The 24,953-nt window shown below is 31.8% G+C and overlaps 1 protein-coding gene across 1 annotated transcript; it reads right to left on the reverse strand.

Annotated features, from left to right (window-relative positions):
* Positions 1-17,151: 17,151 nt before the first annotated feature.
* Positions 17,152-18,388, reverse strand: LOC149558514 (L-type lectin-domain containing receptor kinase IX.1-like). Its single transcript, XM_089830876.1, has 3 exons — positions 18,316-18,388; positions 18,055-18,197; positions 17,152-17,961 (listed from the first exon to the last, which is right to left on the reverse strand). The coding sequence occupies exons 1-3, from the start codon at positions 18,386-18,388 to the stop codon at positions 17,152-17,154; spliced, it is 1,026 nt and encodes a 341-aa protein (XP_089687002.1).
* Between the last annotated feature and the right edge of the window lie 6,565 nt (positions 18,389-24,953).

Genomic DNA, 24,953 nt, shown 5'->3' on the forward strand with positions numbered 1-24,953 from the left:
AAATTATCTACATTTATTTATCCCAATTACCAAAATTATCAATAATTAGAAATAATTTACTAATAAACAATTTTAAAAAAATTAAAAATTTAATGACAAATGAAAATCTATTTTTTATTTTATTGAGGCAATATAAGACAAGAGGAAACCTATTTTTTAGTTTGTTTGTTGTTCCATTTGTAATTTAAGGTCCCCAATGCTACTTTTATCCCTTACCATTGTAAGAATAGGGCCCCAAAATGTGAGAAATTATGAATCTGCAAACAAAAATGTACTCATTTAGTGAGTTGAGAAAATGTCAACATGCATGCAAAAAATTTTGATAGACGGTTGACGTTGGAAAATATTTATTGGCAAAATGCACAAAATTGAATTATAATAGACTCAAAATTTGCCATGTTTGTAAATATTTTGATGTTGTATACTAGGAAAAAAATAATTAAAAAACAAATCTTAAGAAATTCCAAATTGAAATCCATGCAAAGACCTAAGCATGTATATATTTTGTCAAATGCTAAAATGAGCGACAAAATATATTGCATTGTTTTCAAAAATATTATCATCATATGAGCATTTATTTACACTTCAAGAGACTACTTGATGGATTGCAAGTTTTGGCGCCAGATATATAGGGATTTCTTTGTAGAGTAAATCATTACTAGAGCCATGCAAAAATACAAAAAATCTAATGAGTTGAGAGAATTTACATCGATTTAATTTATTTTTTATTTAGCTCAATTGGTTTGAAAAACTATAAGAAAGTGGCATGGTTACCAAGTAGGATACTAAGAAAAATTTAAAATGAAACACCAAAAACCTCAATAAAAAAAATAGTAGAATAGTTTTTCCTACAATATGCAGAGTTATTAATTTTAGAAACCAAGAATTCTATTTATTCTAATGAGGGATGGATTCAGGTTGAATCACTACTCATGAAACATGGGTCAATAAGTTTGACTCAAAAACTACACATTTAAATCTTGATAGCAATATCACACATCAATAAAATTTATCCTATAGTATGTAGTGCATACATATTTTTAATTTCATTTTTATTAATTATTCTTATTTTCTCATTAGTCCGTATGCATTTTGCTAGGGGTTTTATATTTTCTCTATTAAGAATTTTAAAAGAAAACTATTCCAACCAATGAACAAATGACAGTTTAAAATTATTAAGACATTGTAATGTTTTTGTATTGCCCATGCTAGAGTGGACTGGAACGATAAAATAGACAACTGATATGCAAGGACAATGTAAGATTACTTAATACTTTTTAAATATGACATTTAATGCTATAGTTACAACTATCTTGGGTGGATGCCTTTCCATTTATAGTTCCAGATTGTTCCTAAATTTCTCGTGAATTGTTGTAGACCTCTTGGATCTATTCTAGAGTCTACGATGATTTTTAAGTTCCCTGCAAACAAAAGTGAAAATTGATTTGATATTTGTTTTTCCTTTTGGGGTCACTATCAAAAGTTATCTGTAATTTTTTGTTGTCATCAAATTTGTGAGTTTTTGACAGATTATTGAAATAAAATTTTGTAGGTAAATTTGTGCAAAGTTTTCTACCACTTCCGCATTGAGATTGTGTGTTAAGTTGTACAAATATTAGGTTTGTTAAGGATATCTACTGTAGTAGAGCTTAACTTTGGTATGATTTCCCACATTTCGTAGTGTAGTCTTTAGATTTTACGATAAAGGAGAGGTGATTGCATTGGTTTTTCTATGATTAGAATTCTTAAGTCATTGGTTTTTATTATTTAAATTTGAAAAATTAAGATTTTGTTATTCTATTTGTGGTGGCTATTTCTTTCATGCCATTCCAAAATTATTCAACCATCAGGATAACTATTACACGATGTTGTAGTTTTGCATTTATTTAAACTCTTTTTTTTGTTATTGTTTGTCTCAGTGTCTACAGGTTTGGTGATGTATAGGGTATTCTTTTTTGGTGGCAGACAAGTTTATATATATTATGATTTCTCCATTAAAAAAATTCTCATCTTTTCAAATATATTGCACTATATCATATTTTTGAGCTAGAGAAAGATTTTAGATTTGTAATAATAGAGTAAGGATGAATGTATTAGAAGAGTTGATAAAGTGCATAGGTATATGCAACGACCGATGGAGGATTCACTACCTAGTTGGAACATCATGGAGTTTAACAGTAACCATCCAATGTGAAGTGCATCATCTAGAATTCGTCATACAACTTAAAAGGTGTGATACAGTGACAATCATTCTTTTTTATTTGTATTTGGATATCTCACATGGAAGAGAAAATACTCTCGACCAATATGGTGCTCTTGATATTTTAATGCTAATCTTGTTTACTCTTTTAAAATTAAAAACACAGTTTATTGCTGACAGTGTGAAGACAGATTTAGACGTTTCTAAATATATTTCTTTGTCATTCACTCGAGCAAGAAGAAAGCCAATAATCTATTATGACAAGAAAACCAAATGTCTTGCCTTATGCTCTATGTTTACGCATTACATGTTTTCAATTCTTTGAAGTTGAACCATCACACATCAACATTATATATGCCAAGAGCCTATTTTCTTTTTTATTCAACATTGTATTGAACAACAAGATCGAATTCTAATTTCTATTCAACATTGGATTGAGTAACAGGATCAATATTATGATTTCTATTCAACATTGGATTGAGCAACAGGATCATTATTCTGAGTATGTATGTTTATGTGTTTTGACTTCTTCTATATTTGAAACTTTTATTGTGTTGCTTTTTCTTATTTTCAAAGCTCTATAATTTTCTTAATTTTTCTTAGAAACTTTGATAGAATAGAAATTCTTCTCAATTAGAAACATTGTAGATTTGTATTTCTTCCATTTTAGAAACTTATATTGTGTAGTTTTTCCATATTTTGAAATCTGCATACTTTCCTTAAATTTTCTTAGAAAGTTTGTTATATTAGAAATTCTACTCAATTGCAGATTTCTTTCTATTTCTTTCTCTTCATTCAAAACATTAGATTTTTAGAATTTAGATATTATAGTATTAATTAATCTGACTTCTTCATTAGATTATTTGAATCAATGATTATATTACTCTATCTATTATTAAAATAACATTACAAAGCTATTTTAAAATAACATTAATAATGGTAATTGTTTGCAATTTTAATAATTATATGTTTTAATTTTTAATTTTTAATAATGAGTAGTAATCTTTTTAATAGATAGATCAATTTTAATATATAAAATTTTAGATTATACCATTTTTCATTTTATATTGTTAAAATTCATATATGCTTTCAAATTATTGATATTAGAAAACCTTTTAAATTTGTTTAGATTTATTTACTATGTGGATTTATAATAATAATTGTTTGCAATTTTCTATAATTATATGTTTTACAATTTTTAAAATTTATTTAAATAAATAATTTGTTCTCGAGAAATATATTAGTATAAAATTATGATTTAGTTAAATTAATATTCAAAATATTTTAACAAGAATAAAAAATGTAGTAGTAGCTAGGTTCAACATTGTTTTTATATTTGATCTTGTAAGATTTTAAATCTTTATATAAGTGTTGCATTCTATGAACTATAATCATCATGTTGAAGAGTAGTAGATAGATTTTAGATCAACTAATTATATAGTATGGGTCATGTGAACTATTATCATGATGTTAAATAAAAGTAGATGAGATTTATATCAATTATAGCTCCTACAAACTATTATTAAGATTTTCAACAAAAGTAGAAGAATTTTTAATCAACTAATTATATGCTATAGGTCCTATGAACTATTATTGTACTATTAAATAAAAGTAGATGGATTTGAGATTAGCTAATTATACTATTATAGGTTTTATCAACTAATACCATGATATTAAATAGTAGTAGAATAATTTAGATAAGCTCATTATACATCATGAAGCAATTTAAATCTAATACTTTAAGGAAACTCTTTAATAAAAATAGGAGCTGTTTTTTTAAGAAATAGAAAATTGATTTGAAACCAATCCATTATATAGTTTATCAAACATCCAAGTTTAGATAAATAAACATATATACACATGTACAATTATAATTAATTTATATATTTATAATGCATGATACATTAATTTTTATTAATGATTAGTAATCTTTTTAATAGATAGATCATTTTTAATATATTAAATTTTAGATTATACTAGTTTTCATGTTATATTGATTGATCAATATTATTGTATCATTGTTATGCATATTTTGAGAATAGACTTATGGGAAAATATTTTTTTATTGCTTGATAATAAAAGAAAGTTCAAAATTATAGGTATCATTTAGTTACGTATTTTTAAAGAACAAAATTTATGAAAAAATACTTTTTAAAAACTTTGTTAGAATAGAAACTACATGGTCTCTGCCTTGTCTTGTGATGTATGTAAGAAGTAGGTCCTAGGCCTTGATATAATCTCTTGTGTCATGCTTTTTCGGGCTATACATTGATCCAAGCATTCTATGCTCATTCTCCAAATCTTTCTTAGCAATTGATGTCTTTTCTACCTCATTTTCAAAAAAATTTGTGTCACTTTAAGATGTCCAAACTTATAAAATAGCATATCTATGCCAATTTTTAAAATAGATATTTGAGTAATAGCATAATATAAAGTAGATCTTTCTTTCTACTTGGTTTTGCTATCATTCCCCCTACACAACATGCAGTGGATTCACAACAATAAAATAAGCTTCTCTAACTATGGACAAGATGGGCCAGCCAATGATAACATACAATCAGTCTGCAGTGTTTAATTTTCATACAAATAAGCAAGAAGAACATAAGTACATATCAGAAATGACCTATTAAGTTGTTTTAGGACCATAATATACATTTTTTTATGTAAAAGAACATTAAATGTTTTACACATTCTTTTGAAACCTTTGGACACGAGTTTCAACGAAAGAGCATGGTTTTTCTAGCATATGGAGCAACCATATGGGCTACTATTCTTTCTCAGTTTTTCTAGTATTTAAAATTTGCCTTCTTTATTAACAAATAATTATATTGTAAAATCCTCTTAGCAATATCATAATTTGACTTTCTATGGAAAAATTGTCCTCATTAGCAATGATTACGTTCTTGTAATTGAATTGACAAGTATTTTTTCTCCTTTGCACAGGGTGCTAGGATCCTTTTTATTTATAAGAATTCATTTCTTTTCTTTAGTTTCTTCTATGCTATTACTTTAAAAGCTTTTGTTCATCTTGATGGAGCCTACTTTTTTACCAAATTAGAGCTCCCATCTTAGCACAATGATTCAAATTATAACAAAAATTGGACATTAAGCATGGAAAAAACATCAAATGTAGAAATGATTCATGAAGTCCATGATGCAGGTGCATCATAGGGACATCTTAAGAAGTCTAGGAATGGAATTGAAGATAATGCATACAGCATTGAACTTTAAATTGGATGAAATTTTACTTGTAGGTACTTGTGATAACATGTAAAATGAGTTAAGACTTGAAAACAATCATGGCTATAGTGTTGTTCAAGATTGCATGGTTCTTGCAAATGTTAATGGAAGCTTAGGGGCATACCAATTTAGTTGTATTAATCAAGAAGGACAAATGGAATTAGTAGGACCTCTGATGGAAATTGTAATATCATAGGAACTAGAATTACACATATTGTAAATAAATATTATTTTCTATGTGTTAAGCTTTACAGTCTCAGACAATAGGAGTATTTAACATGCTTGACTTGTAAGTATATGTGCACTCTTGTGAAGAGAAACAAGCCTGTATATGACATGTGGAGTCAAGAGGGCATGAAGAGGAAATCCAGAATAGTAGAAAAAACATATTCATAGGCTGGCAACAGTATAATAGTTCCAATAATGTCATGCTCTATATGCAATGATTTCATAAAACATATCAATTAATAAAAGGATACCTCCATTGATGTCTACCAACTACAACACTCGGAAGCCCATGGCAATAGCAGAGTTATATCTTTGTCAAACATACAAGCTCCCACCTACACCTTTACTTTGAATGTCTTAGACTAAATTATTATATCTTTACTCATTTAGCTTAGGATGTAGCACTATAATAGTTCTAGTGTCATGCTCTATATGCAATGATTTCATAAAACGTATCAGTTGAGAAAAGGACAACTCCATTGATTTCTACTAGCTACAACACTCAAAAGCCCATGCCAATAACAGAGTTATATCTTTTTCAAACATACAAGCTCAATTATTATATGCTTACTTATTTAGCTTAGGACATAAATATTTAATTTAGACTAGACTAATATAAGTCCTATAAGGATTATTAAAATTACCTACATTTATTTATCCAAATTACAAAATTTATCAATAATTAGAAATAATTTACGAATAAACAATTTTAAAAAAATTAAACATTTAATGACAAATGAAAATCTATTTTTTATTTTATTTTGAGGCAATATAAGACAAGAGGAAACCTATTTTTTAGTTTGTTTGTTGTTCCATTTGTAATTCAAGGTCCCCAATGCTACTTTTATCCCTTACCATTGTAAGAATAGGGCCCCAAAATGTGAGAAATTATGAATCTGCAAACAAAAATGTATTCATTGAGTGAGTTGAGAAAATGTCAACATGTATGCAAAAAATTTTGATAGAGGGTTGATGTTGGAAAATATTTATTGGCAAAATGCACAAAATTGAATTATAATAGACTCAAAATTTGCCATGTTTGTAAATATTTTGATGTTGTATACTAGGAAAAAAATAATTAAGAAACAAATCTTAAGCAATTCCAAATTGAAATCCATGCAGAGACCTAAGCATGTATATATTTTGTCAAATGCTAAAATGAGCGACAAAATATATTGCATTGTTTTCAAAAATATTATCATCATATGAGCATTTATTTACACTTCAAGAGACTACTTGATGGATTGCAAGTTTTGGCGTAAGATATATAGGGATTTCTTTGTAGATTAAATCATTACTAGAGCCATGGAAAAATACAAAAAATCTAATGAGTTGAGAGAATTTACATCGATTTAATTTATTTTTTATTTAGTTCAATGGGTTTGAAAAACTATAAGAAAGTGGCATGGTTACCATATAGGATACTATGAAAAATTAAAAGTGAAACACCAAAAACCTCCATCAAAAAGATGGTAGAATAGTTTTCCCTACAATATGCAGAGTTATTAATTTCAGAAACCAAGAATTCTATTTATTCTAATGAGGGATGGATTCATGTTGAATCACTACTCATGAAACATGGGTCTATAAGTTTGACTCAAAAACTACACAGTTAAATCTTGATAGCAATATCACACATCAATAAAATTTATCCTATAGTATGTAGTGCATACATATTTTTAATTTCATTTTTATTAATTATTCTTATTTTCTCATTAGTCCGTATGCATTTTGCTAGGGGTTTTATATTTTATCTATTAAGAATTTTAAAAGAAAACTATTCCAACCAATGGACAAATGGCAGTTTAAAATTATTAACACATTGTAATGCTTTTTTTATTGCCCAGGCTAGAGTGGACTGGAACGATAAAATAGGTGACGAGGCTACCATATCTATGAGCACTCCAATATTGGAGACTTTATTTGAGAAGTTGTTTTGACCCATGCTGATTTTTTTCCTCGTGACAATGATGTTACTTGTCCATGATGGATTTCTTATTTGAAGGCAATATGTTGTTACTCCTCATAAACCCTTCCTTTGGTCCACATTGGCAATAATTCTTAGAAAAACTGTAACTTGAATTATTTGGTGCTTGAGGAAAATGTTCTACTTATTTATTATTGTCTCTCTTATATTTCTTTGATAAATATACAATGTGATAATGTTCTGCATACTTTATTGCCTAGATCGTGGGTCATGTAGGTGATGGAGTCCTGACCCATTCACTTGTAGTGGGATGACCCATTAAAGGACTGTCTATATCCATGTGATTGATGCAATGTTGATGCAGGTTTCATTAGTTGGCCTTGTCTGTGGTCATTTGTGCATTAGTATGTTCCTTTCACGAGAGATTTATTGCATCTATTATGATCATTTTGAGCTTACGACTTATTTTTAGATATCATGTTAACTCCATTGCATGTTGGTGAAAATATTTATTTTTATTCTCATCTCTCTTTATTCCTCCTTGATTAAATTATTATAACTTCATTTTTTTTTACTAACTTGTCCATTCAATGTAATTCTACTTGTGGATAGTTGTCTTGTCTTTTGCTTTTTTTTAGGTGATCCATCAAGGAACCTTCTTGATTTTTCACATAAGAAGATGTGTCTATGCTTCCACTTGATCAAATTCAAAGGACTCATGTACTTCTCTTGGATTTGCAAATGTACCATATGGCTTGAAGACAATCAAATTACTTCATATTGAAGATTAAGTTACAAATTTTTGTAAATTATGGGTTTAATACCCCTTGATATAATTACCCCAAGTAAAGATTAAAGGGGGGTGTTAGAAGTTGTAAGCTTTCCTTGGTGTGTTTATAAACCAAGGTTAGACCTCCTTTCTTTATTGTTATAATATATTAGGATATAAGCCAAGGTATCCTAATATATTTCTTTTTTGTCCTTTTGCCACTACATCTTATTTTGTCATCTAGTGGAATATGTGAGGAAAAATATTTATTGTAATTTGTAATTTAGATTATTCCTCCTTAAGAGGAATCTCACACTTGGCCTCACACACTTATGAATGGTGGCATTCATAGACATGGGTGTTACATTCTAACTCCTCTCTCTGATCTCTATTTAAGAGATGACCCTCCTCTCTCATTTCTAATGAGGTTTCTTCCTCTTCTTAATTATTGCATGAGTGATTGCTCTCTCTCTCTCTCTCTCTCTCTCTCTCTCTCTCTCTTTGTTCTTACGCTTTCCATGCCTCATTCATAATGTCACGAGGGGTTTTCTTTGCTTTCCCCTTTCCAAATATCTTATCTCATGGTGTTGGATCTTGAAGCTTTCTCTCTCCTATCTTATGGTAATATCTTTTCATGCATTAACTCACTTAGATTCTTTCCTGATTTTTGGTTATTTCCATATTTATTTTTCCATTTCTAACAAGATGGGTTCAACGTTGTTTTTAGATTCGATCTTGTAAGATTTTAAATATTTATATAAGTGTTGCATTCCATCAACTATCATCATCATGTTGAAGAGTAGTAGATAGATTTTAGATCAACTAATTATATAGTATGGGTCATGTGAACTATTATCATGATGTTAAATAAAAGTAGATGAGATTTATATCAATTATAGCTCCTACAAACTATTATTAAGATTTTCAACAAAAGTAGAATAATTTTTAATCAACTAATTATATGCTATAGGTCCTATGAACTATTATTTTACTATTAAATAAAAGTAGATGGATTTGAGATTAGCTAATTATACTATTATAGGTTTTATCAACTACTATCATGATATTAAATAGTAGTAGAATAATTTAGATAAGCTCATTATACATCATGAAGCAATTTAAATCTAATACTTTAAGGAAACTCTTTAATAAAAATAGGAGTTGTTTTTTTAAGAAATAGAAAATTGATTTGAAACCAATCCATTATATAGTTTATCAAACATCCAAGTTTAGATAAATAAACATAGATAAACATGTACAATTATAATTAATTTATATATTTATAATGCATGATACATTAATTTTTATTAATGAGTAGTAATCTTTTTAATAGATAGATAATTTTTAATATATAAAATTTTAGATTATACTATTTTTCATGTTATATTTATTGATCAATATTATTGTATTGTTGTTATGCATCTTTTGAGAATAGACTTCTGAGAAAATAATTTTTTATTGCTTGATAATAAAAGAAAGTTTAAAATTATAGGTATCATTTAGTTATGTATTTTTAATGAACAAAATTTATGAAAAAATAATTCTTAATAACTTTGTTAGAATAGAAACTACATGGTCTCTACCTTGTCTTGTGATGTATGTAAGAAGTAGGTCCTAGGCCTTGATATAATTTCTAACATTTTGTTCAAATTTTCTCAAATTTATAAATTTCAACCTTATATTAAAATAGATTAGAAAAGTTCAATTAGATCTATCAACTAAGTCTGAAAGATTAATACACATTTAAATGAAATGATGCATTAGGAAATTTAAATTTTATATTTAAGAATGTCTTTTAATTTTTATAAATTTTATTCTACTTATAAATCTCAATTTTAACGTCTATCAAAATATGAAGAAAATAAAAAAAAATATTTCATGAAATGTTATCTATTTTCTCCTTAATATTTGAAGTTAGGTTTTACTATTAAATTTTTAAATCAAAGATTAGAATATTATATAAATAATATTAAGAAGATATAAGTTTTTTGTTAAAAGAAATTAAATGCGTAGAATTATGTCAATAAGAAAGAATCAAACAAATCTTCTTCTCTTTAAAATACCAATTTATTGCTATATATGCATAGCTTAATTCTTGTCATTTTGATACTGACCATTTTTTATCCTTACATTATAGATATCAGAAAAAAATTAACTATGGATGCTCAACAAAATAATTCTAAGAACACTATCACAAGCCCACTTCTTCCAAACGACTTGGTGCAATCAAGCCAAATTGTTCAAACTTATTTGGATAGATTGGGAACAATCATTTCTGAGTCTTGTAAAAAAATTACAAATGAAATTCATAATGCGAGCTTTCATGTTCGAGGTATCCAAAATTCTCAAATTTTGTAGATGGGACAAAATACAAAGGAAATTCATGATGCATGGAAGAAATCATTTGGGTTCTTTGAATTTATGAAAGACATTTGCTATGATGAAGAGCACATGCATGGCGAAAATAACCTTTTCCTCACTGATGAATTCCACATGTTTTTGCATCACTATAATGAAATCTAGGAGTCATATTATTTGACATTATCAATTTTTTTAATTAATTTTTCTGTTCGACTTATCAATTTTGATGAACGTATGTTATTTTTCCTTTGTCTTAAATAAATTTAGTATTATACATACAAGACTATTTGGTATTTAGTATATTTGTAGATCTTATCTACACAAAAAAGTTCCTCCTATATGTATTTGTGAATTGTTAAACTATTAATTAGAAATGAATAAATATCTATCTTATCTAAAGTGCAATGCCACTAAATTAATGTGATATTTTAAACCAATTTTATAAAAAATAATTTACTAAATCTACTATTTTTTTAATGTTTGGTTACAAATTTATTTCATAGAAATGAATAAATCAAGTATGAATTTCCAATCGGATCAAGAAAGAAGACAATACCAAATGGAGCAACAAAGAGCATACCAGAGAGAATACCAGAGAGAGTATTGTAGACGATGACAAGAACACATGACACAAGCTGAAAGAGAAGAAGAAAGAAGAAGGAAAAATGAAGTCCGACGACTAAATTATGCTAGAAGAAGGGCAGGATTGCTAATAGAAGAATTGGAATTACAAAATAGGGATAGAATTACTCGTCAACGAACATCTGATGAAGTATCTCATTTTGAAACACAAGGGAGACATGAAGTTGATTTTGAATCAAGTGAGAGGTACAATCTGTTAGGATAAACCACGGACAGAAATAAAAACTACATGCAAATATAACCAATAACAGAAAATAATAGAACACACAGAAATGAACACAAGGCACCAAGATTTAACGTGGTTCACCCAATCCCTGGGCTACGTCCACCAAACAGCAAGTCCGATCTTATTACAATCCAGTGATTACAACCTGATTACAATCCGTAATCCCTTACAGCTCAATACCGCCGCAAGAACCAATTTCGTATCACCACATATCAAAAAATACCCAACCCTAAGCCCTTTTTATACAAGTATTAAACCGCTTTAGGGTTATAACATGTCGGCCATATGTCGGCCATAATATGTCGGCTACCATGTCGATGTCGGCTACTTCCAAAAAACAATTTTTTCGGGGCGATGCCCCGAACCCCACTATTTATGAAGTATGTACAGTACTTTCCTGATCAGTCACCACAATCTAACAATCTCCCACTTGGGGACTGATCAGGCTCCACACTAAACAACAATCTCCCACTTGGAGACTGATCCTGTAGCAAGACAACTACCGCATGGGGCTCCCACTGGATCAAACCACCCTGGACTCTACTGTTCTTTTATTCACATTTAGTCTAAAAGACCAACTGAAGCTGAAGAGGAGTTCAGCTTCTCCCTTGTGACAACCTTTGTCAACATATCTGCTGGATTTTCATTGGTATGTATCTTCTCCAGCTTTAACTGTCCATCCTCCAAAACTGACCGAATGAAATGGTACTGCAACTGTATGTGTTTGGTCTTAGAATGCAGAGCTAAATTCTTAGCAAGATGAATGGCACTCTGACTATCTGTGAACAAAAAATTATCCTTCTGAGGATGTCCCAATTCTTCCAAGAAGAACTGAAGCCATATCATCTCTTTGGCGGCCTCTGTAGCAGCAACATACTCTGCCTCTGTAGTGGAGAGAGCATTAATCTTCTGTAGCCTAGAAACCCAGCTCACGGCTGCCCCACCAACAGTAAAGACATAACCTGTAGTACTCCGCCTGGTATCAATATCCCCAGCCAAATCTGAGTCAACATAGCCCTGTAAATCAGTAGTAGAGCCCCCAAAGTGTAAACACTTATTGGATGTTCCTCTCAAATATCTGAGAATCCACTTGACAGCATTCCAATGCTCAAAACCTGGATGACTCATATACCTGCTAACGACTCCCACTGCATGTGCAATATCTGGCCTAGTGCATACCATAGCATACATCAAACTTCCTACAGCTGAAGCATAGGGTACCTTGGACATCTTATCCTCCTCTTCCTGTGTCGTGGGACACATCTCCTTAGTCAATTTCAAATGACCAGGTAAAGGTGTGCTGACAGCTTTAGCATTCTCCATAGAGAAACGTTGCAACACCTTCTCAACATAATCAGCTTGAGATAGCGTCAATGTTCTGTTCTTCCTATCTCTGCAAATCTTCATACCAAGGATTTGTTTTGCTGCCCCCAAATCCTTCATAGCAAATGCATGTGCTAATTGGCGTTTCAGCCCCTTAATATGATCCATGTTAGACCCAGCTATAAGCATATCATCAACATATAAACATAAAATAATGTAGCTATCATCATCCAACCTCTTAAAATAAACACAGTAATCTGAATGACACCTATTATATCCATGCTCATGCGTAAAACTGTCAAATTTCAGATACCATTGCCGAGGTGCTTGCTTCAGGCCATATAAACTTTTCTTCAATTTGCACACTAAGTTCTCCTTACCTTTGACCTCAAAACCCTGTGGCTGAGCCATATATATTTCTTCATCCAAATCACCATGAAGAAAGGCTGTTTTAACATCCATCTGCTCTAAATGCAAATCTTCAGTAGCCACAAGACTTAAAATAGTACGAATAGAAGTCATTTTAACAACAGGAGAAAATATTTCATCAAAATCAATTCCTTTTTTCTGTGCAAATCCTTTTACAACTAACCTGGCCTTAAATCTTTTCTTACCTCCTTCCTCTTCTTTCAACCTATAAACCCATTTATTCTGTAAAACCTTTTTACCTGCAGGCAACTTGCACAAATCCCATGTCTTATTTTTCAGCAAAGAGTCCATTTCATCTTTCATTGCAGACTCCCATTGAATCTTAGTATCCACCTGCACAGCTTCATCATAACTTTCAGGTTCACCAGCATCAGTAAGTAAAATAGAATACAAAGAGGGAGAAAACCTTTGTGGAGGTCTAATTGGCCGTGTTGACCGTCTAACATTCACTGGTGTATGTGGTATTTGTTGTTGTGGTTGTTGCACATCATGAGGAATGGCTGGAACATCAGCTTTTGGAGTATCATCCAACACTACATAATCATCTTCTTTCTTCTCATGTTGCTGCAACAGATCTTTGTACAACACTTTTTCATTGAATATGACATCCCGGCTTCTTATAATTTTATGATTTTCAAAATCCCAAAGCCTATAACCAAATTCATTAATGCCATATCCAACAAAGATACATTTCTTTGATTTAGCTTCTAGCTTGGTTCTATTTTCAGAGTCTATATGAGCAAAAGCTTCACAACCGAAGGTCTTGAGAAAAGAATAACTCACCTTCTTGCCAGTCCATGCTTCCTCTGGAATACCACAGCCCAAAGGAGTAGAGGGACCTCTATTAATCAAATATACTGCAGTATTGACAGCCTCCGCCCACATGTGTAAGGGCAACCCAGCATGCAACCTCATGCTCCTTGCACGCTCCATTATAGTCCTGTTCATGCGTTCAGCCACTCCATTTTCCTGTGGAGTCCTTGGAACAGTTTTTTGTCTATGAATACCATTAGTGGAGCAATAATCTTCAAATTCATGACTGCAATACTCACCACCATTATCAGATCTGAGACATTTTAATTTCTTACCAGTCTCATTTTCAACCAAGCATTTCCATTTCTTAAAAGTTTGAAATACATCAGATTTCTGTTTAAGGAAATAAACCCATACTTTTCTAGTTGCGTCATCAATAAATGTAACATAATAATGAGAGCCACCAAGGGAAGATACCTGAGCCGGTCCCCATACATCTGTATGCACAAGTTCTAATTTCTCCTTTTTGTTTTCCTTCCCTGTCTTTACAAAACTCACTCTCTTTTGTTTTCCATACACACAACTTTCACAGAAATCCATATTCACACATTTTAGACCTGGTAAAACTTTCCTTGAATGAAGTACTTTCATACCTTTCTCACTCATGTGCCCAAGTCTATTGTGCCACAGCGCTGTATCAGAATCCACAGCAGCTATTTGTTCTCCCTGCTCATCTGCAGTAATTGTTCCTGAATATTCATTTTTCTCTGAAACAATCAAAGTAGAAGGAACAATATGACCTGTACAAAGATATAAGGTGCCTACTTTCACACCTTTTGCTACTACAAGGGAACCTTTTGAAACCTTCCAATTTTTATCATTAAAAGTAACTACACAACCCTCATCACCGAGTTGCCCTGCTGAAATTAAATTTCTACTTAGTTTTGGAACATGTCTTACCTCATGTAGTAGCCAATGATTCCCATTCTGCAACTTAATCTTAATTTTTCCCTTTCCAACAATCTGACAGGGTTCATTATCCCCCAAATAAACAAGCCCAAAATCCCCTTGGACATAATCAATGAAATAACCTCTATGAGGTGTAGCATGAAAAGAAGCACCAGAATCTAAAACCCATGAATCATCAACACTCTCTAAAGACAGAAGCAAAGCATCCTCTTCGGATTTGTTACTTACCACATTTGCCTCTTTGTCTCCATCTGATTTATCTCCTTCATTTTTCTTTCGAGTCCAGCAATCTTTCTTTTTGTGCCCTGGTTTCCCACAGTACCAACAATCATTTGGTCCTCTCGATTGAGACCTCCTCCCCTTTGACTTTCCTCTTGATTTCCCACGATTTCCAGAGTTACTTCCTCTTTCAGTCGTTCTGCCCCTACTTTGTGCATTTAAAGCACTTCCTGATGTAGATCCACCTAAGGATTTTCTACGAGTTTCCTCACTTAAAATAACACCGATCACATCATCATATTTTAGAGTACTGGATCCAGGAACAGAATTACTCACCGCCATTACCAAGCCATTCCAGCTTTCAGGCAAAGAACACAAAATCAAGAGAGCCCTAATTTCTTCATCAAAATTGATACCCACAGAAGATAATTGACTAGTAATAGTATTAAACTCATTTAAATGATCTGCAACAGATCCACCTTCTGCCATTTTCATATTAAATAAACGCTTCATGAGAAATACCTTATTTGAAGCGGAGGGCTTTTCATACAGTGTCGCTAGGGTTTTCATCAAATCTTCTGTCGTCTTTGATTTTGCAATATTAAATGCCACCGATGGTGCCAAGCATAACTGAATGCTTCCAAGTGCCTTTCTGTCCAAAAGATCCCATTCAGCCTCTGACATAGTTCCCTGATTCTTGGCTTTTCCTTCCAACGGCTTCCACAAATCCTTCTGATATAAATAGTCTTCCATTTGCATCTTCCATAACTGGAAGTTCTGCCCATTAAACCTATCAACCCTCAGCTTACCATCATCTGCCATTGCTCCCACTCAACCGTGAGACTCCCACTTAACCGTGAGACTTTCCTGCAGAGGATAACTGAGAAACAACTAGGCTCTAATACCACTTGTTAGGATAAACCACGGACAGAAATAAAAACTACATGCAAATATAACCAATAACAGAAAATAATAGAACACACAGAAATGAACACAAGGCACCAAGATTTAACGTGGTTCACCCAATCCCTGGGCTACGTCCACCAAACAGCAAGTCCGATCTTATTACAATCCAGTGATTACAACCTGATTACAATCCGTAATCCCTTACAGCTCAATACCGCCGCAAGAACCAATTTCGTATCACCACATATCAAAAAATACCCAACCCTAAGCCCTTTTTATACAAGTATTAAACCGCTTTAGGGTTATAACATGTCGGCCATATGTCGGCCATAATATGTCACCACAATCTAACAGTACTTTCCTGATCAGTCACCACAATCTAACACAATCAAGCATTACCTGTATTTGTGGAAATGAGTCACCATAATGAAAATTCAAGAACAACAGAGCGTGTTCCTGAAACACCTCATCCTACAAGCCAAAATAGGATAAATTTAGGTGGATAAGGCAACAGAGAAAATATACAAAACCCAACTGTATTTCTTAAGGATAATTTCTATAGATCCCAAATGCAGTTTCGACAACAACTGGATAGCTTGAAAATGCCACAGATGTGTTATATTTGTCAGGAATGCTATCTACGAATGAAAGTGGTCCGTACATCAGAAGGTCCAATATGCAATAGATGTTGACAAGAAAAGGGAAACAATTGTGTTCTTCAAGGCTGTGATCAATCGGCCGCCTTCCGCAGGCAAATTCTAGTGTAACCACCCCAAAGCTGTACACGTCAGCTTCTGGACTAGTTTTACCTGTTATGTAGAACTCTGGAGCAACATACCCCCGCGTGCCCACCACCATGGTCGTATGGGAAGACTCCTGGTCATGTTCCATCAGTCTCGCCAAAGCAAAATCACCCAACTTGGCATTGAAATCAGAATCCAACATTACGTTGCTTGCCTTCACGTCTCGATGAACGACACGCTGGTCCCACTCTTCGTGTAGATACTTCGGCTCCAATCCAGCGTATCCTCCTCTTCCCCAAAAATGTGTTTCTCCAGACTCCCATTTGGCAAGTACTCGTAGACCAGAAGTAACTCTCCCTTTTTGTGGCACCATCCTAAAAGCCGCACAAGATTACGGTGTCTCAACCTGCTAATTTTTTGAACTTCGGAGACATACTCCTTTCTTCCTTGTCTCGATCCTTGAGCTATTCTTTTCACAGCCAGCGCGTCCCCGGTGCCAGGCAGGATTCCTTTGTAAACGCTGCCGAAGCCGGCTTGTCCAAGCTTTTCTTTCTCGCAGAAATTTCCTGTCGCGGCACTGAGCTCGGCGTAGGAAAAGCTTCGAGGGCCATGAGAACAGCATTCATCCAGCTCTGCATCGCTCTCTTCCCTAGCCTTACCTTCTCTTCCCCTTTTTCTGAAATACTGCCACCAGCGAACAACTATGAAGCCACATAGGACCACAACAACAAAGAACACGCATATCAAATAAACTTTCATAGAAAATCTGTTTGCATTGCCATTTCTAAGTAATTCACCAGGAGGTCCGACTTCCCACGAATATTCAGAAGTAAAATTCCAAACTTTTATGGTGTGCGTCTTTGTGTACTCTCCAGTGGCATTCGAGAAGCCAATCTTGATGTACTCTGGTAGACAGTTGCTCAGATCTATTGTGTGGTTAAATAGAGGGATTTTGGGTTTAGAAGAATTATACCAGAGAAAGAAGTGCAGAACCTTTTCTACACTGTCATAATCTGCCCAGGCCTCCTATGTCACGTTTGTGAGATTTTGGTGTGTAGAGCGATTGAATAGACTGGATGTATTGAGGGGAAAAATGAACTTCGAGAAAATGCTATTGACGTCAATCCCAACATGATTGTCATCAGGATCCCAATCGTTGTTGTATGTATCAAACTCCACAGCAACCATCTGATAAGATGATTGTTTAAAGCTTTCCTCATTAAACAAGCCAAGAAATCCACCATAAGCGTCCTTTGGTGGTTCTGTTCGAATGGTGCCATGAAGAGCGCAAGTCCATCTCCATGATTATCGTATATTTTATTGTTCAGATCAATATTGAATTGAAAGTAAGATGAAAAATTGGCCATAGCCCCAGTAGACCCATTCCATAGTGGAATACGGTCAGCATAATACGCCTAGCTGGAACTGTTCTTAAGGTTCCCTGATGCTTCATTTCGTGTAAGCTGCAGGGCTCCTTGATTACTCTCTTGATATGTGGCATCATTTTTCCTTTCCATACCTGTTAGAGGAGGGAAGCTAAAAGTAACGTTTCCTGCATGCGATGATAATAGGAAAAGAGCAACACAGGTTAAGAAAAGGAAGGCCCGTGTAGGGTAAGTGAATTTAGCCAACCTAATATGTGATTTAGAGGGTCTCTGAGGGTAATTTGTTAGCAATTATATTTTGTAGTGCCTTTCATAGGAAGAAGGCTATTGCAATTGTTCGGCCGATTCCATTTCGAGATAGGAACGAACACATAGGCCTCTCTCTTCATTATTATCTTACATGATTAGGACCTACTGATTCGTTAGTCGGGATGGACCTTCGACGGCCTGTAGGTTTCCCATCTCTCCTTAAGGAATGATGGTCTCCCATGTAATGAGAAGCTCCATGGTGAAAATTGAATTATTTTATTTAAATAGAAATATATGAGAAAAGAATAGACTCGCTGAAAGAAATGTTGGAAGATTAAGGACTCATTGGTTTTTCCTATATTCTTAAAAAAAATTAAGTGGAAAGAAAATTTAAACTCATTTGCATAAGAAATGATGGCAAGTCAAGGTCCTCCCTAAATGATCTACACAAAGTTTACTTATACCTTGTAAAGTCTAGTTGGCAACTATTAGTATTTAAACATTAAACCAAATTTTCCCTTTTTTTTTTTGACGAACCACTAGTTATGAAAATAAGAGGAAAGGTCAAAGAACCATACAATGTTGTTTGAGATTTGTCTCATACTTCATTCATGTGATAATTCTATAAGAGGTTCTTCTTGCAACCACCTGTACCATGTGCTTCCCCTCAACATATTAAAGCCAAGTCAAGTAATGACCAAACTTTGTGTCAAGAGTTTGTCTTACCATTGGCTTGAACTATCATCATCATGTTGAAGAGTAGTAGATAGATTTTAGATCAACTAATTATATAGTATGGGTCATGTGAACTATTATCATGATGTTAAATAAAAGTAGATGAGATTTACATCAATTATAGCTCCTACAAACTATTATTAAGATTTTCAACAAAAGTAGAAGAATTTTTAATCAACTAATTATATGCTATAGGTCCTATGAACTATTATTGTACTATTATATAAAAGTAGATGGATTTGAGATTAGCTAATTATACTATTATAGGTTTTATCAATTACTATCATGATATTAAATAGTAGTAGAATAATTTAGATAAGCTCATTATACATCATGAAGCAATTTAAATCTAATAGTTTAAGGAAACTCTTTAATAAAAATAGGAGTTGTTTTTTTAAGAAATAGAAAATTGATTTGAGACCAATCTATTATATAGTTTATCAAACATCCAAGTTTAGATAAATAAACATAGATACACATGTACAATTATAATTAATTTATATATTTATAATGCATGACACATTAAGTTTTATTAATGAGTAGTAATCTTTTTAATAGATAGATAATTTTTAATATATAAAATTTTAGATTATACTATTTTTCATGTTATATTGATTGATCAATATTATTGTATTGTTGTTATGCATCTTTTGAGAATAGACTTATCTTGTCTTGTGATGTATGTAAGAAGTAGGTCCTAGGCCTTGATATAATCTCTAACATTTTGTTCAAATTTTCTCAAATTTATAAATTTCAACCTTATATTAAAATAGATTAGAAAAGTTCAATTAGATCTATCAACTAAGTCTGAAAGATTAATACACATTTAAATGAAATGATGCGTCAGGAAATTTAAATTTTATATTTAAGAATGTCTTTTAATTTTTATAAATTTTATTCTACTTATAAATCTCAATTTTAACGTCTATCAAAATATGAAGAAAATAAAAAACAATATTTCATGAAATGTTATCTATTTTCTCCTTAATGTTTGAAGTTAGGTTTTACTATTAAATTTTTAAATCAAAGATTAGAACATTATATAAATAATATTAAGAACATATAATTTTTTTGTTAAAAGAAATTAAATGCATAGAATTATGTCAATAGGAAAGAATCAATCAAATCTTCTTCTCTTTCAAATACCAATTTATTTCTATATATGCATAGCTTAATGCTTGTCATTTTGATACTGACCATTTTTTATCCTTACATTATAGATATTAGAAAAAAATTAACTATGGATGCTCAACAAAATAATTCTGAGAACACTATCACAAGCCCACTTCTTTCGAACGTGTTGGTGCAATCAAGCCAAATTGTTCAAACTTATTTGGATAGATTGGGAACAATCATTTCCAAGTCTTGTAAAAAAATTACAGATGAAATTCATAATGCGAGCTTTCATGTTCGAGGTGTCCAAGATTCTCAAATCTTGTAAGTGGGACAATATACAAAGGAAATTCATGAGGCATGGAAGAAATCATTTGGGTTCTTTGAATTTAGGAAAGACATCTGCTATGATGAAGAGCACATGGATGGCGAAAATAACCTTTTCTTCACTGATGAATTCTACATGTTTTTGCATCACTATAATGAAATCTAGGAGTCATATTATTTGACATTATCAATTTTTTTAATTAATTTGTCTGCTCGACATATCAATTTTGATGAACGTATGTTATTTTTCCTTTGTCTTAAATAAATTTAGTATTATACATACAAGACTATTTGGTATTTAGTATATTTGTAGATCTTATCTACACAAAAAAGTTCCTCCTATATGTATTTGTGAATTGTTAAACTATTAATTAGAAATGAATAAATATCTATCTTATCTAAAGTGCAATCCCATTAAATTAATCTGATATTTTAAACCAATTTTATAAAAATTAATTTACTAAATCTACTATTTTTTAATGTTTGGCAGACAATAAAAAATGGAGCAACAAAGAGCATACCAGTCTTTTTGAAGACAGACAGGCATGGTGCATAATATGGTGGTTAGCATATAAGTCGAGTCATTTTTATAAAACGCTAAAAATCCTCGTTAGTTTGTTGTCTCTATTTTACTTACTGATTTTATGATTTGGCATTCCCTAGAAAACACATACAAATTGAGCATTTCTTAATGCAGTCGGTCGGGTGATTACATTTTGACATACCAACGAACACATAGGCCTCTTTGTGTTGCGTTAAATTTCATTATTGTTTTGTTATCGATAAGACCTAGGCAATTGCTAGTGATGCTGAAACCTCGACGACACACAGGTTCCATCAAGGTCTTGGTTGAGATATGAAGAGTGTGCAAGAGAAATATTTTTGATGTCATCCGCTACAAAATTTATCATGGAATGCCTTTGGCCATTACGAACGAAAAACATCGAACAGGTTGAAACTCTCGGGGGTTCTTGCTATGACATTCCATGAGTTCAGTCTTTTTTGAGGCAAATAGTCATGGTCCACAAATGTCGGATATCATAGACATCCATTTTTTCATATAGAATTTTAATGCCTCGTCAGTTTATTTTCTCTAAGAGGCATTAATTAAGCCGAGAGGCTTCTACAATGGGAGCACATTTTGTTGTAAAGAATCTAACATTTTGAAATAATTTGATAGGTAGTTGAACAGTTATACCACGTCCTTTATTGAAATTCCATTCGGACTTGACCACCAATGCTTAAAACTGACACTTCCCATTCCCTCATTAACCACACTATATTTTTGGTTTGAACACTTCGATATTTCCAAACACTAAAGACGCGTCCTGCAAGTTCAAAATTATAGGTATCATTTAGTTATGTATTTTTAAAGAACAAAATTTATGAAAAAATACTTCTTAAAAACTTTGTGAGAATAGAAACTACAAGGTCTCTACCTTGTCTTGTGATGTATGTAAAAAGTAGGTCCTAGGCCTTGATATAATCTCTTGTGTCATGTTTTTTCGGGCTTCGGGCACTACATTGATCCAAGCATTCTATGCTCATTCTCCAAATCTTTCTTAGCAATTGATGTCTTTTCTACCTCATCTTCAAAAATTTTTGTCACTTTAAGATGTCCAAACTTATAAAATAGCATATCTATACCAATTTTTAAAATAGATATTTGACTAAAAGCATAATATAAAGTAGATCTTTCTTTCTACTTGGTTTTTCTATCATTCCCCCTACACAACATGCAGTGGATTCACAACAATAAAATAAGCTTCTCTAACTATGGACAAGATGGGCCAGCCAATGATAACATACAATCAGCCTATTGTGTTTAATTGTTATACAAATAAGCAAGAAGAACATAAGTACATATCAGAAATGACCTATTAAGTTGTTTTAGGACCATAAAATGTATTTTTTTATGTAAAAGAACATTAAATGTTTTACACATTCTTTTGAAACCTTTGGACACGAGTTTCCTACGAAAGAGCATAGTTTTTCTAACATATGGAGCAACCATATGGGCTACTATTCTATCTCCTATTTTTTTCCTATAATGGGACCTCAAATACATGGATCCAAGAGGTTTCTAGATTTCTCTATCGATATATATATTAAGAGAAGAAAAGAAATCTAGCCTTTATGGATTCATCATAAATCATAATATGATCATCTATAAGGAAAGGCCTCTAACTTAAATCTTTCTCAGTTTTTCTAGAATTTAAAATTTGCCTTCTTTATTAACAAATGATTATATTGTAAAACCCTCTTAGCAATATCATAATTTGACTTTCTATGGTAAAATTGTCCTCATTATCAGTGATTACGTTCTTGTAATTCAGTTGACATGTATTTTCTTCTCCTTTGCACAGGTTGCTAGGATCCTTTTACTTACAAGAATTCATTTCGTTTCTTTAGTTTCTTCTATGCTATTACTTTAAAAGCTTTTGTTCATCTTGATGGAGCCTACTTTTTTACCAAATTAGAGCTCCCATCTTAGCACAATGATTCAAATTATAACAAAAATTGGACATTAAGCATGGAAAAAACATCAAATGTAGAAATGATTCATGAAGTTCATGATGCAGGTGCATCATAGGGACATCTTAAGAAGTCTAGGAATGGAATTGAAGATAATGCATACAGCATTGAACTTTAAATTGGATGAAATTTTACTTGTAGGTACTTGTGATAACATGTAAAAGGAGTTCAGACTTGACAACAATCATGGCTATAGTGTTGTTCAAGATCGCATGGTTCTTGCAAATGTTAATGGAAGTATAGGGGCATACCAATTCAATTGTATTAATCAAGAAGGAAAAATAGAATTAGTAGGACCTCTGATGGAAATTGTAATATCATAGAAATTAGAATTACACATATTGTAAATAAATATTATTTTCTATGTGTTAAGCTTTACAGTCTCAGACAATAGGAGTATTTAACATGCTTGACTTGTAAGTATATGTGCACTCTTGTGAAGAGAAACAAGTCTATATATGACATGTGGAGTCAAGAGGGCATGAAGAGGAAATCAAGAATAGTAGAAAAAACATATTCATAGGCTGGCAATAGTATAATAGTTCCAATAATGTCATGCTCTATATGCAATGATTTCATAAAACATATGAATTAATAAAAGGATAGCTCCATTGATGTCTACCACCTACAACACTCAGAAGCCCATGCCAATAGCAGAGTTATATCTTTGTCAAACATACAAGCTCCCACCTACACCTTTACTTTGAATGTCTTAGACTAAATTATTATATCTTTAGTCATTTAGCTTAGGATGTAGCAGTATAATAGTTCTAGTGTCATGCTCTATATGCAATGATTTCATAAAATGTACCAGTTGAGAAAAGGACAACTCCATTGATTTCTACTAGCTAAAACACTCAAAAGCCCATGCCAATAACAGAGTTATATCTTTGTCAAACATACAAGCTCAATTATTATATCCTTACTTATTTAGCTTAGGACATAAATATTTAATTAAAACTAGACTAATCTAAGTCCTATAAGGATTATTAAAATTATCTACATTTATTTATCCAAATTACAAAAATTATCAATAATTAGAAATAATTTATGAATAAACAATTTTAAAAAAATTAAACATTTAATGACAAATGAAAATCTGTTTTTTATTTTATTTTGAGGCAATATAAGACAAGAGGAAACCTATTTTTTAGTTTGTTTGTTGTTCCATTTGTAATTTAAGGTCGCCAATGCTGCTTTTATCCCTTACCATTGTAAGAATAGGGCCCCAAAATGTGAGAAATTATGAATATGCAAACAAAAATTTACTCATTGAGTGAGTTGAGAAAATGTCAACATGCATGCAAAAAAATTTGATAGAGGGTTGATGTTAGAAAATATTTATTGGCAAAATGCACAAAACCGAATTATAATAGACTCAAAATTTGCCATGTTTGTAAATATTTTGATGTTGTATACTAAGAAAAAAAAAATTAAAAAAAAAATCTTAAGCAATTCCAAATTGTAATCCATGCACAGACCTAAGCATGTATATATTTTGTCAAATGCTAAAATGAGCGAAAAAATATATTGCATTGTTTTCAAAAATATTATCATCATATGAGCATTTATTTACACTTCAAGAGACTACTTGATGGATTGCAAGTTTTGGCGTAAGATATATAGGGATTTCTTTGTAGAGTAAATCATTACTAGAGCCATGCAAAAATACAA

The sequence above is a fragment of the Cupressus sempervirens genome, chromosome 5 (genome assembly GCF_028749045.1).
Source record: "Cupressus sempervirens isolate cs-2001-9-10 chromosome 5, ASM2874904v1, whole genome shotgun sequence".
NCBI classification, from domain to species: Eukaryota; Viridiplantae; Streptophyta; class Pinopsida; order Cupressales; family Cupressaceae; genus Cupressus; species Cupressus sempervirens.

What these genes read in the sequence shown, in the direction of transcription:
- LOC149558514 (XM_089830876.1), bottom strand. Translation starts at nt 18,388, where the DNA reads ATGAAGCATCAGGGAACCTTAAGAACAGTTCCAGCTAGGCGTATTATG. An exon ending in CGTATTCCACTATGGAATGG is followed by an intron (nt 18,198 to 18,315) that starts GTCTACTGGGGC and finishes CCATTCGAACAG; the next exon opens with AACCACCAAAGGACGCTTAT. An exon ending in ACAATCATGTTGGGATTGAC is followed by an intron (nt 17,962 to 18,054) that starts GTCAATAGCATT and finishes AACGTGACATAG; the next exon opens with GAGGCCTGGGCAGATTATGA.